Source organism: Crotalus tigris, unplaced genomic scaffold (assembly GCF_016545835.1).
Source record: "Crotalus tigris isolate CLP2741 ecotype Arizona unplaced genomic scaffold, ASM1654583v1 scf7180000024362.2655971311:6658466, whole genome shotgun sequence".
Classification (NCBI taxonomy): Eukaryota; Metazoa; Chordata; class Lepidosauria; order Squamata; family Viperidae; genus Crotalus; species Crotalus tigris.
This window is the reverse complement of record NW_024100530.1, coordinates 277,264-291,736: the sequence shown is the minus strand read 5'-3', so window position 1 is coordinate 291,736 and position 14,473 is coordinate 277,264. Positions and strand designations below refer to the sequence as shown.

The following is a 14,473-nucleotide window of genomic DNA, read 5'->3' as shown; positions in this document are numbered from 1 at the left end:
ACTCAGCCGTGAAATCTAAGATTATTGCACCCAGAGTTGATAAAGATTTGGCGGGCTGGAGAGCTGGGGAGAAAGCCTGTGCTTCAAATTAATTGGGGAATGTGATTTATGACTGTTAATTGGAGGAAGGAATTGTGCTTTACTACTTTGTGCTACGGGGAGGGGAATTCAGTTTTTGGCTTTAACTATGTAGTGCCGATACTTTGTTTCTCAAATAAAAGATTCTTTAAGGTAAACAATGCCTCGAAGTTCTTTTGAAGAGTTTCATCTGTCGGAACCATGACAGACTGCTGCAAAAACAAAAAATTAATATGGAAAGTAATTGAAGAAAATTCTTTAAAAGTGTAAAGGCTGTACCAAGTCCAAGAAAATAAATCTGACTGATGAGGAAAATGTGTTAAACCTTAACATTTTGTAATATTGCAAGGAAGCCTATGCTGCTGTTTACAGTCAAACATATAATTTATTTCATTTTTCATACTGCCCTTTATTTTCTTATCAAAAGTAAGGAATATCCCTACCTACAAATACTATTAAGTGACTTGGAGATCATTTCTCAAAATGAAGGCATAGTTATATTTTCCTAATATTTTGAAAAAGAGTTCATATACCTGTTTAAAACTTATTTCAGATTTTCGAGTGGCGATCCTGGCATTTAGCTGGGTCATTAAGAAACTGAACATAAGGGATTCAAGTAGAAAATGGATGTATCTCTTTAGTTTTAGAATTCTAAGCCAGAATTCCTGAACCTGTGATAGTATGCTTAAAAACTATAAAACTCTTGTGCAAATATTACAATGGACAATGTTGTATCTAACTTTTCAAGTCTACCACCATAGCTATTTCAAAATTGTGACCATGAAAGACATCTTACTTGCAACATGAAAGAGAATATTTAGCAAACTTTTGCTTTGTCACTATTCAGTTTCATAGTAAATCACTGTGAATGAGGCTCGCTTAAAAGGCGATTAAAATTTTCAAGAGACTGTGATTTTTTTTAAAAAAAGTATAAGATGCTGAATAATTCTCTATAACATAGGATTTTTTCATTAAAATTTCCTCAGCCATGGCTATTTCCTCAGTAAAAAAGTAGAAATTTTCTTTTTTATACAATGAGAAGAATAGTCAGAAACTATTTGTAAGAAATATAGCCAGTAAAGAAAATATTAAACTTTATTAAACACAATCCCCATCAAATCAAGACTCTTCCCTACTATAAATGCTTTAAGGAAATAATAATACCCAGATAAAACCATTCTTGCTTCTTTCTAGGTTAAACATAGAAAATGTTATTGCCAAATCTATCCATCCAGACAGTGTGTGTGTTTTATTGTCCACATTCATGGAAAAGAGATTGCAAGATCAGGAGAGAAGAATGGGTGGGGTGGGAGGATTTAGTTCAAAAATAGAGAAAAAAAAGAAATCAAACTGGGCAAATAGACTGAAAGGCCTTCAGACTCTAACAACTGAAATCATATCTTTCAGGAATAAGTTTAAAAATAGAGATTACTGTATTACCGTATTACTGGAGATCCTTGAGAGCTAAAAATGGTTCCCTAATTATATGATGGCATTCCACTTTGAGGCATTGTTATTATACTTTTAACTCAGTTACATTTGTAAATTACACATAAAATTGCAATGGGCATCAAGTGATATGTTGTAGCAGCCGCCATTATTATTTGTGAGATCATGAAATGCTATGAGATAGCTCTGGAACAGACCATATCAAAGCAGAAGCTGTACACTAATAATACCAACACATTGCATGGAAACTTTTCTGCACAAAATGTATGTTAGATGCACTCAGAGGCTGTTGAGAAGACAATACAATGGGGACCAGTGAAATAATATAGCTGTGTCATGAGTTCAATTGTTTCTCTAGAATAAATACCTTTGAATGACTTCTCTGTAATGATTAAGGCTACCCATTTTTTTCTAAATCAAAACAAAATGCATCCTTTATTTACACAAAGCAGTAGTCCACCCTATCTCCATTTGGTTTAATTACTCTCATGTTGTGTCTCAATTGTAACTCAGTGGGTGATAAGCCTATACATAGAATCCTGCTCTAATTTAAATAATGTCATGCTCTCCAGTTCATTAGTGGTGACATTGTTAAGCATTTCACTGATCATCATTGTAAAGTAATTTCATGATGATACTGTAGAAGCGTGAGGAGTTGGTGATTTCTTCAATTATTGACTGAAAATAGTTTACCTTTTGAGCCTGAGGAAGCTGGGGGTGGAGGGAACAAGAACAGAATAGAAGAAGCCATCATTATATAATGATTATAATATAGTTAAGCCACTTTAGCTGTTTAATTAAAAGAAAACACCAAGGTAATAATGAGAAAAGGAGCTAATATGAGAAATATTTCTACATTAGTTCAATGTATGATAGTGGGATTACAGGAAGTCAAGGTGACCTTTCTCTGTGAAATACCAGTCATGCTGTTTGTGAAAATGCTTTCACGCTATAAGAAAGAACTTTCCCTAAAGAATGGGGAAATGTACATTCAGACAAACAATCCAGTTCAGATCCCCTGAAGCCAGTCTCTTATAAAATCCTTAGGAAAATTCATTCTGATCAATGTAACTTTTAATTTGCTCAGTTATAATGGTCTGTGAATATGTGCTGAATATGTGACACAAGAATGGTTTTGTCAGTGGAAGCAGTGGACACGTGGCATCCTATTATATCTGACTTTTCTGTTGAAACCACTGAATCCCTTTGAAATGTTTAACTTTAGCTAGATCATTTTGTTAAAATACATCCGTAACTGAAAAATGGATTCCACCAGGCATTTTCACTGTACCAAGAACTCTAAAAATAATAATCTAAAAATGGAACATTAAGACTACATACTTACTATTACCTAAAAAAAGTCATATTACATTTCATAATACCTATGAAAAAATGGCATTTCTCAATCTTCAACAGAGTTGACTAGATAAAGCAATAATCTACTATTCCCTGCTCCCAGCTTCTGTTTAGAACTCAGTTTCCAACCATGCAATAGCTACTATATCATGGATAGAATAAGAAATGTACAATATTGTACATATAATTTCATTGTGTTCAATTACCAGTAACTAGAAATATACATTTACCTAAAGAAAAAAAAAGAAAAAGAAACTACTGAACTTCTACACTGCATTGTGGTTACGATTTTTTGAAAAATTCTCTCCATTGCAATTTGGTATAGAGTAAAAGCAGTAACAATAGTAGTGAATGTATTGTAACCTCATTTTAAAACAGTAGTAAAATATGTGATACATTGTGTGAAGCATAAAGGAACCATTCTCTCTTTTAAAACTGCCGATCCTCGGATATTTGGACTAACCTCTTTTTTCCAAGCTTTCAAAGAGCTGTGAAAGTCATTCAAGGGTGAGTAAAGACCATCCTATCCCCGAGATATGGCAGATCGGATTGAGTGTCATTAGCCATCATATAACTAGTTTTAATTGCTAAGTTTGTTGTAAGCTATTTAATATATCAGGGTTCAGAGTAATATATAAAGCAAAGTAAATTAAATAAAATTAAAATTTGGAGGTCTATCTAAAGTTACAACATGGATCTGACTAAAAGCCATACAAGGCTAAGTTTACAACTTCACCTCGGCACAAGGCCTAGAAAGTCTGACAGTCTAAAATGTCTTTCTAATTAAAAACAAAACAACAACAACAAAGTAAGAATACCCATTTGAAAACTAGTATAAGAGAATACATTTGCCCTTCCCCCCAAAAAGTGTACACATCCTGCTTCAGGGTCCATAAAGTGGTCAATCATCTGCCTATGTTGGACTACATGTACAAAAATTCTGCTCCTTGGATATTTTGTGGAAATGTGATAATATAGTTTGAAATCTAAACTGGGGGATACCTTCCTTAATCCTGGCCTAAAAAGCCATTATAGAAAATAATCAGTTTTCTTAGTGGAAGATACCAAGGGAAAAACTTTTGAGTGCTGACAGTTTTAAAGCTCAGCTAGTAGCCTGTTATAAGAATTGGTGAGAGATCTTTTCTATTTCACAGTATTTAAGTCCCTCTGCACAATATGGGGCAGCACATTTGCTTCATGATTTTCTTTCCTTTCCAATGATATTAGTAAACAAGATTTAAGCCATCAATTTCTTTAAAATATTTTAGTAATGTCAGATGGATCCGGACAAAGACTGAGGACAATTTAGTCCCCATTTAGATGTACAGCAGGAAAGACCTAAGATTTTCTTTGAAAAGATATTCTGGAATATTCAACTTCCAAATCTGAACACAAGTCTCCTTGAAAAAAAGCAATTGCGACTTTTGTACACATTTTAGCTCTGATTCATATCCAGAGCTTAGTTTTTCATTTGAGAACATGAATTTCTCTGCCATTATTTGCTCCTAGAACTCACAACATAGACATTCTGGAGGTTCTGTAAATTGTAACAAGAATTTAGCCTTTAAATTGGATGCAAAAAAGAAAACCTGTAAAGATTTTTTCAGCCCTTAGAGGTAATCAAGGTCAGGAAACGTTGACTGTGGAGCTGGGATGACAAAAGTTAGCATTTCTCATCCTTGGCCATTTGAAGATGCATGGACTTCAATGCCATGAACACTGGGCATTGAAGTCCATGCATCTTCAAGTGGTTAAGGTTGGGAAATAATGATGTAAGCTGTGATAACAGAACATTTAAAACCTGTTTTTTTCCCCTTTCTCCCTTTTATACCTCAAATAGTTCAGGTAGAACCAGTTTGAGCTTCTTTTTCATGTTTTCTTCATTTCCATCTATCTATCTATCTATCTATCTATCTATCTATCTATCTATCTATCTATCTATCTATCTCTTTTTCTTTCTTTCTTTTATCTATCTATCTATCTATCTATCTATCTATCCATCTATCTATCTATCTTTGATATTTCTTAACTGCCTATCTTTCTCAAAAGGGGCTCTGAGTAGTGTACAATATAACCTGTTACTGTATAGCTTCTTCAAGTTCATCTCTATGACTCTCTATAGCTTTCAATATCACCAGAGATTCATCAGGACCATCTCTGTATTTATTGACTTCCTCTTTACTATCACTACCTACTAGTATTACTAATACTTTGTCTCTATCCAAAGGTCACTCACCAGATGAAAAAAAGGGATATGCATATCTCTCTATAGCAGTGGTTCTCAACCTTTTTAATGCCGCGACCCCCAACCGGTCATAAGTCGAGGACTACTCAACCGGTTGTAAGTCGAGGACTACTCAACTGGTGCAGCATTGTTTGCGGAATGGGACTTTTGGCGGGCTCAGCAGGGCAGAGACAGCCTGGACAATTCCTATTGGCTTTTGAAAGCCAATAGAATTAGACTCTATTCAAGAGAGTCGATTCTATTGGCTTTCAAAAGCCAATAGAATAAAAGGGAGTAGCACAGCTAAGGAAAAGGGGGAAAAATGGCGGACTGTGTTGTTTGGCGACCCCCGTGAAATGGTCGTTCGACCCCAAATGGGGTCCCGACCCACAGGTTGAGAACCACTGCTCTACAGCCCTTTCTTAGAAATTAAATATATTTTATTGAACTGAATGGGCTTTTATAAATTTTGCTTTAAAATTAAGGGTTATTTACAACATAGTAATTACAATAAATAAAATACATATAGCAATAGAAAAGAGATAGCACTTAGACTTATTTACCACTCCATAGTGCTTTATAGCAGTGGCCCCTAACCTTTTGGGCACCAGGGACCCAAAAGGAGGTGGAGAGAGGTTTTCCTGTGGACCAGAGGGGGTGTGTAGTTTCATGTGCTGCCTGCATCCTGTGGATGGGGCTTTACTTGTTCACCCACCTGATTGCTGACATGTCATGACCCAGTGCTGGTCCATGGACTGGGGTTGGGGACCCCTGCTTTACAATGTCAACATATTGTTCCCAACAATCTGGGTCCTCATTTTATCGACCTTTGAAGGATGGAACTAAATCAACCTTAAGCCCTATCAGGATCAAACTCTAGGCTGTGGGCAGAGTTATCCTGCAATACTGCATTCCAACCACTGCGCCACCAGGGCTCAAATATTCACTATTTAGTCTTGAAATACTATTACAGGAAATAACTGTCATATCAAATGTCATCATAATGAATATATGTACAATAGGTGATATCACACAAATGTTTTTATATCCTGTTACACTGCTGATTTATTCATTAACTATCCCCAGGATATAAGTAACTGCAAATTAAATAATCAAATCTGTAAATGACCCATTTCTTCCTTCCTTTCTATGTAATGAAAATTACTTTTCATATTTTTACAGAGCCAAAAGTATTTTAAGTCATCTACTTCTCTTGTCTGCATCATTTTTGACTCAGATTTTATTATCTTACTTAAAGGATATTCTGCAGTTCACATTAACATAATGCCACTCAGGTCATTTCTCCATCTGTTATAATCATTGTTGTTAAATACTTTTTTTAATCATTACCATTATTAAACTACATAAATATTCACCAAAAGTGATTTATAGGGCTGAAGTTAAAAAATCTCTTGGAAGTTACATAGATTTCAATGAGATAGGTTGAGAACAGTATTTGGGATAATCCCTCACCCTCTCCCAAATAATTGCAAGATAAAAACTTAAGGAAAACTGAATAGCTGGGATATTTTAAGTTCTGGAGAATTAAAATGAACTCAGAGACTTTATCATAGAAAATTCTTTTTCATGACTGGATATTTCATAATGACTGTACCTATACAAGGTTCCGGTCCTATACTTTAGCGACCTTAATCAGTAGATTTATTTCTGAAATAAAATTTACAGTCTTGCCGTTAAAGAAAAACAGTTCATCAAATTTACTTTTGATAATTTATAGAACCATATTTAGAAATAATTGTATTTTATCAAAAAGGAAAATGCTGAAGACCAACGTCAAAGTTTTGTCTCTTCTGTTTTAATTTTTGAATCAGATTTCGATACGAATATCTTAGACTTTTAGGCATATGCTTCTAATGGCTGCCTAAAGCAGGTCTGAAGACCTTACACTGACGAAATGCATGGAAGATTGACTGGGAGACCAATTAGGCTTTAACAAAAATTTGAATAGAAATTACACTTAAATGACAGGAATTTGCATGAAAAAGGCAACACATTAGGCAGGCTTATAAAATTGGCTTTTTTTGCCTAGTCTTTAAAAAGAATACAGAAGATACACATGAGTATTCTAATACTTTGTTGTACTTTTCCCTTTATAGATTGATCATTTGTATAGTTATACAACATTGTAAAATGACAGAAGCATTTTTACTGTAATAAAATACCTTACTTCAAACCTTCTTTCTTTCTTTTCAAACTATTTATTATTTTTAAACTATTGGAAGTCCTTAGAAGATAAAAAAAAAGAATAATCATGTTACATACATACATACATACATACATACATCGCCAAGACACTTCCAATTTTACGCGGGAGAAAACCCGAACAACCAAAGACCTACATATATATATATATATATAAAATTTATATATATAAATCAATCAATTCTAATACGTATGCATTGGATTATAGCCAAAAACCAGAAAGCTGTCCATTTATTTTCAATGCTAAGTTGGCTTTTTTTCAACTTACAACTTTCTAAATAAATTGGAATTCAGCTTATTTATTTACTGATGTTTATTTTTGTATATATTGCTTCTTGTAACAAAGGATCTTGGAGTAGTAAAGAGAATACTAAAATACATCCCAATAGAAGAGAATATATTTAGCTCAGGACTGAATTGTGGAATCTTTGATTCTCTAAGCTTGGCTGTTAGCTTGCAGATGTTTCATTATTTGGCTAGGTAAGATCATCAGTGATAGCAGTAAGAAGATGCAGAATTTTGCAGAGCAGATATGATATACCTAATTTTCAGCTGCAGGCTATAACTGCTGATTCCTTATACAAAATATGATGCCTTTTCATCTAGAAATGAAAGGTTCATTTAAAGGGGAGTCCCTAAGACCCTAAGGACTGTTGTATTAATAGAAGCTCACAATTTACAACACTGTCTGAGAATCAAGATAATGATTCAATCAGGAACCCAGACTATTGCATAGCCAATGAAAATCACTATCATTAAATTTAACGTGGCAAAGGGTTGTTTGCCCTGTGGAAGGAAAAAAATATATATATCAGTACTTCTTAATGCTTAAAATATATCTTTCAATAAGTAATTAAAAATGAAGGACTGTGCCTGGCTGAGAAATATGTAACACAGAGAGAACAATGTTCTTTTCAATAGATGGTGAAAGATTGTGATCAGCAGACATTTAACGGAATAAGGAACAAGAAAGTACGAGAATTGAGGAACTGAGCTTTGTTCACAGGTAAACCTGTTACAATGACACATGTAGGGGAAGAAGTGATCAGAGCAAGAACAGGGAACTGACATGGTGACCCAGGCAACAGGACAAGAATAAGGAACTGGGTGGGTTCATGTTCCAGTAAACGTGCGGAAGTAGGTTTAACAAGAACAGGGAAGTAGGACTTCCGGTTCCGGTTCGCGGCGACTCTAGTCGTACAGGGAGACTTGTCTCTCGACTGCTAGCCTTCCTTCTGCCGGTTGACTCTTATACAGGTCTAAAGTCACCCTGGAGGGTGCGACTTCCGTCAAAGAAGCTTCAGCTCGGCTGAGGAGGAGCGGCGGCTCCTCCAGCTGTCCAGGCTATCTCTGAGGCCGACGGAGAAGATCAGCCAGTAAAATGGCCAATCACCCTACTGCTTCAGACCGCAAGTCAAGTACATCTAAGTGTTAAGAGCCCCCATGGTGAATCCGGGTGAGATTTTTCCTTGTTACTCTCTCTACTTGACTTTGTTTTCTGCCTGTAAGAGCCTCGTTGGAATTATTTCCCTGGCTAGAGAAAGCAGCTTTGATATTTTTGGGAAAGAAAGCATTTTATAAGATTAAAAATTATTTTCATATTTTTGGGGATACAGAAATCTCTCTCTTTTTTGTTCTGCTAAGGACTGTACTATTATTTGGTGTTGGAAGATTATTTCTTCTTTCACATTATACTTTTAAAGATAGAAACAAAGTAGTGCTGTCTGGAAAAGGTTCTTCTTTAACTTTTTGAGGACATCTAGTGGCAAAAACTTAATATTGCATCTTCTGGTTATTTCTTTGAAGTAAAACCAGACCTGACCATTTTTATTTTATTTTATTTTTGGGGGGAAAAAGATAAACTGAGCTGTGGGAATTGTGGGGGTGGATATAGATTAACTCTTACCAAATACAGCCTCCACAAACAAAACAAATAAACAAAACAAAAAAAACTATTACTAACTACTATCAAAATGGAGAATTTGCATTCACAATTAAATTATAAGCTTATATTGGAAAAGATACATGAGGCCACTACAGAAATTTGTACTATATTGAAAGAATCCACTTCAGAACTAAGATCTAGAAACTTTACTTCAAACATGCAAATAGATAACCAGACTACACTTGACTATTCTACAAACCAAATTATATTAGAAGAGGAATCAACTGAGATAAAAGAGAAGCTTATTTTACTTTACAAGATTTTCATCTGTAACTTTGAGGAACAGAAGAAGCAAAGACTGAGATTTGAAACTATAAAGCAACGATATTTTAAAGAGCAGAAAAACAGACGTCTGATGCAGAGGATGGGACTTTTATTTCTTCAAAGGCCATTCCAAGCAACAAAAATAGACTTATTGATTGAAAGGGAAGCGTGTTTATGGAAACCTACCTGGTACAGGAAAAAACCTAGAATTAGACTTAAAAGAGAAATTTAAAATTGTGTAATGGAATAAAAGGCAATACTGGATTTATGGATTGTTTTAAGGATTAAGATTCAGAGTTAGAAGCAACTAAGTATATATACATACAAGAGCGTGATTATTAGAATAGATATTTTAAACAGATTAAGAATGTATTGGATTGTACCTATGTAGTGTTTGGGAAATATATGAAAATTATTATTTACTGGAATTGAAAAAATGATGACTGCTTAGATTGGGATGCTTTTAATAATTTATGGAATGTTTTAAATTACTAGGATAGATTTCTTGTATGACAACAAAGACATGATAGGCATGCTAAGTTGGAGAAAATTTGAACTTTCTTTAATGAATATGAATGAATTAAGGTTTAGTATTATTTTGTTATTTTAAAAGAGGGATTGACTTTGGGATTACATATATATAGGGCTGATCAATATTTTATTGCTATTAAGACATCGATTGTATAGTGGAAGAAGAAATAAATGAGTTTGGTATAAAATGAGGGATGTGAGAGAATAAGAATTAGAATTGATATTTTTTTGTTTTAAATTTAAACTATTGTATTTGTAAACGATAAAGTTATAATACAGGTTTAATAGTGATAGAAATTTAAAATAGAAATGGAATATTTAAATGTATTATGTTAACTGAGGGGAATAGAGAGGGGATAGTGAAATTTATTGAGTTGTGTTGTTTATATATATTTTCACTTTTGAATGTTTGACCACCCAACCATCACAGTGGGTCTTGAGTACTTTTTGTTTAAGAATTTAAAAAAAACAATAAAATGTTTGTTTGTTTGTTTGTTTTTTAAAAAAAGAACAGGGAAGTAGGACAACAGCTGTGTAGTCCTGGAAGTCATGTATGCATGTAAATGTAAGGTATAAAAGAAGGACATTGAAATGAAGTCAGGGCCCTTTGGCCACAAGCCGTCATGCCTTATGACTGCTTGTCCAATTGGTCCTCATTACAATAGGTTATTAAATGTAAGTACTAGATGTGTGTTTTAAATTTTAGCACATTCTAATAAATCTCTGGATCCTAAAGTGAGATTTTTGTGGCGTGTTGTCTTTTTAAACAAGTTTTTACTCTGACAGTCCCAAATAACTTGTTTGGCACAGAATTATATGGAAAAACAGCATAGCTTTATAAACCTTGGGAAAGGCTTCAGGGCATTCTTCCATACCCAACTTTACGGCAAAGATAATAATTATCTCCAGAGGAATTTTGCATAGTCTTCTGGGATTCATATCTTACCATTATCCAGAAGCAGCACATGAGAAGTACCACATACCCAAGCAAATGTTTGCCATATTGCCATTCAATATGACAACCCACGTATTTAACTTCTAGTGTAGCATGACAACCAATGTTTTTCAGAAAAATAGTTCTTAATTGTCAACATTTTTGAGCTTATGATCCAATTATTTTGTAATTATGCAGGAAAATTTGTTATTATTGACACATACACTGCTTAGCAAGGTTATACTTAGCAATAAAGGCAAATATTTGTAGCTCAGGATTGAAATGAGGAGTCTTTGGTGCTCTCTGACCTTGGTTGTTTTCTTGCAGACATTTCATTTATGTTAGCACTGAAATTCCTTAGGAGTAGTTGCTCAGCGCCAAATCTAGGCTGTGGGAAGGGGTGTGATCAAAAACATCCCAATGGAACTGCTTCAAAAGTTTAGCAGTGTGCAGGCGAGCATTATCCTGAACCAATACCACACCGGAAGTGGCACCATAGAAAATCCCGCCAAATGTGAAGATGCCAAAGGAGTACTGCTAGTGAAATTCATGGAGTGTGGTTCAACCATCAATTCAGAAATCTACTGTGAAATGTTATGAAAACTCAGACGAGCCATTCATAACAAGTGTTGGGGCATGCTGATTCCGGTGTGGTGTTGGTTCATGATAATGATTGCTAGCACACTGCTAGATGCACCCAAGAACTTTTTAAGCAATCCCGTTGGTATTTTTTTGATCACCCATCCCCCCACCCCAGATTTGGCACCAAGTGACTACTACTAAGGAATTTCAAACTTGTAAGACATTGTGACAAGCGGCTCAATTTGAATGGCGATTATGTCGAAAAGTAATGTAATGTTGTAGTTTTCTAATGTGTATAATAAAAGTTCTGTATCTGTGAATGTCTGTCATTAATAACAAACGGAGGTTTATTTCCAAAATAAACTTTGACTATACAACAAAGTTTAAAATTTAATAATGGAAAGATAAAACCTCAATTGTGCTCAGTTGCTTTCTGCATTTTAGTAAGGACACTGACACACTAAAGTGATGTTCAAAAGAAAAAAAACAAATGATAAGGGGCCTAGCAGGAAGAATTTTTGAGAGGCAGAAAAGCCTCTGAGATACTGAGTGTTTAGACTGATGAAGAGAAGACTCTGGAGAATGTCTTCAAACATTTGCAGGATGTCATATAAGAGAGAAGACAGAATTATTCAGGGTTATTGCAAAAATCAAGGATTTCTTTTTTAAAAAAAAAATAAATTATAAAGCAGTGAATCTCAGTTGGAAAAATTTCCTTTAACTGTGTTTAAAACAATATTTTAAAGTGGCTCGTTTATTGACATGCATATAATCTGTTGTCTGATCTTGATCACAGCTCTCTACTAAGTATCATTGTGTTTGTTTTAGACTGGTGTCCCATTATTTGATTTATCAGTTATTGCTTTATTATATATGCAGCTTATTTATTTGCTTAATATCTCACCTTTCATTTAGGAATTCATAGTGGTATACATAACACAACAACATTGAACTGAGAAAAAGTGCTTGGCCTAAAGTCACCCATTAAACTTCTATGGTTGAATATGAACTAAACTTGAATCTTTCCCACTTGTAAACCAATTATCTTAACCATTACACCGCACCGTCTCTCAGTTTTTCAAATAAGATGACTTAAAAAAAATATATGAAAATTTTGTCTCTACTAAGTGTCATTGTATTTGTTTTAGACCAGTGTCCCATTATTACCAACATATCATGGATGGATGGATGGATGGAAGGAAGGAAGGAAAGAAGGAAGGAAGGAAAGCCTTTGAATCTGATCAATAACATAAAATATAAATATTGTAATAAAATATTGCAAGCATATAGATATATTAGTATAAATGCATTTTCATGGAGTAAAATTTCACATATTTTAATTTGCTTTTTGTGGTGGGAGGAAGCATAAGAAAGAATATGGCAATTTAACTTCAAACAAACTGAACAAGAGGGGAGATGAATCATTATAGTACACCCATATTTTCCCTACATGAAAAATAAAATGGGGCTAAAATTGTATCATATTCATAGTTTTATAATTACAGAGTTTTTTCATCTTAGTAATGATCTCATTGTACCAAAATTATAGTGCAATCTTAAAGTGATTCCAGGAAGACAAAAATCCCTTTCCCAGTGCTATTTGGCTCCTACAAGGTAATAGAGAAGGTACTTGTGTGTTTGTATGTATACATATGTTTGTCTTTGTTTTTCAATGTAGTCTCCTTTGCAATTGAAAGTTTGAATCTGGGCCTCTCTTAAAGGAATCCAGCAGAACTCAAGCCACTTCTGCTGCAATTAGAGACCGAGTGCCCAAACAGCAACCCAAAACCCACTTATGTATCGCCGGGTGCCAGGTGGGTGTGGCCCATTGGGTGGGAGTGGCTGTGGTGATCATGGCAAACTGGGTGGGTGTGGCCAAGGTGGGCATGGTCACCTTGATGTTGCTCATGGGGAGGTCTCTGGCAGGTGGGGTGGTGGGCAGGAGGCTTATCCTGCGAGGTGAGACGAGGCAAGGCGAGGCAGGGCGGGGGTGCCATTGTTGCAGGGTGCCATTGTTGATGCTGCCTGACACGATCGGCCCCTACACAGAGGCCAGCGAGCGCATGGGGGCCAACAGTGTCTGTCAGCAGCCACAGCATGCCAGCCCCTCGACCGGTGCACTCTGGGGCTCTGCAGTCCACCACCAGCAGTTCAGAGAAACCGCCTCTGAGCTGGACAGCCAGCTGACAGCTGAGGAGGCGATGCAGTCGGCTGTGCCCGGAAAAAGGAGAGCATGTGAGGCCAGGAGGGATGGGATGGGGGGGGGAGGGAAACCAGCCACGCTGAAATGCATTCGGCCACGTGGGGCCTCAGTGAGTTGTGAGGTGGCTGGTTGAAGAGGGACGGTTGCCATCTCCGGGGCATGGTGTGCATGCCCACAGAGAGGGGTCTGAGTGCCGCCTCTGGCATGCGTGCCATAGATTCGCCATCACTGAATTAGACTCTCCCTCCCTCCCTAGGAAGACTTCCATCCTGATTTCCACAGGCAGAAATGTACCCTGGGTGCAGTTGCCTTCTCTTTTCTGATCTTCCTCCTTCCTTCCTCCTTCTTTCTTCTAGCAGAAGACACAGCTTTGGCTTTACCTGCACCTTGTTTGGTACAGATGTGGAAAAAAAACTTTAACGAGGAGAGGGAGGAGGATTATAACAGTGCTGGGAACTATATTTTAAAACAAATTGGCCCATAAGTTTTTGAGTTGGTGCTAAAATAAAACATCATGAATGCAATAGTTCAATAATTTTGTACTACTTAAGCAACAAAAAGATGTCATCAAGCTCAAATAATTAGCTGGTTAGCCGAGCAGCTTCATTTCAATGAATTAAAATGAGACTTCAGAATCTGAGAGCCTTTGTATCATTATGTTTAATGAGGCTTCACCTTTTAATG

At 35.7% G+C, this 14,473-nt stretch overlaps 1 protein-coding gene across 1 annotated transcript in view; it reads right to left on the bottom strand.

Annotated features, from left to right (window-relative positions):
- LOC120301001 (voltage-dependent calcium channel subunit alpha-2/delta-3) overlaps nucleotides 1-14,473 on the bottom strand; it is a 405,499-nt gene that overhangs the window by 122,608 nt on the left and 268,418 nt on the right. Inside the window, exon 13 of the mRNA XM_039327628.1 lies at nucleotides 2,221-2,238. Within this exon, the coding sequence (XP_039183562.1) occupies nucleotides 2,221-2,238 (18 nt within the window). The remainder of the gene's footprint in view (nucleotides 1-2,220; nucleotides 2,239-14,473) is intronic.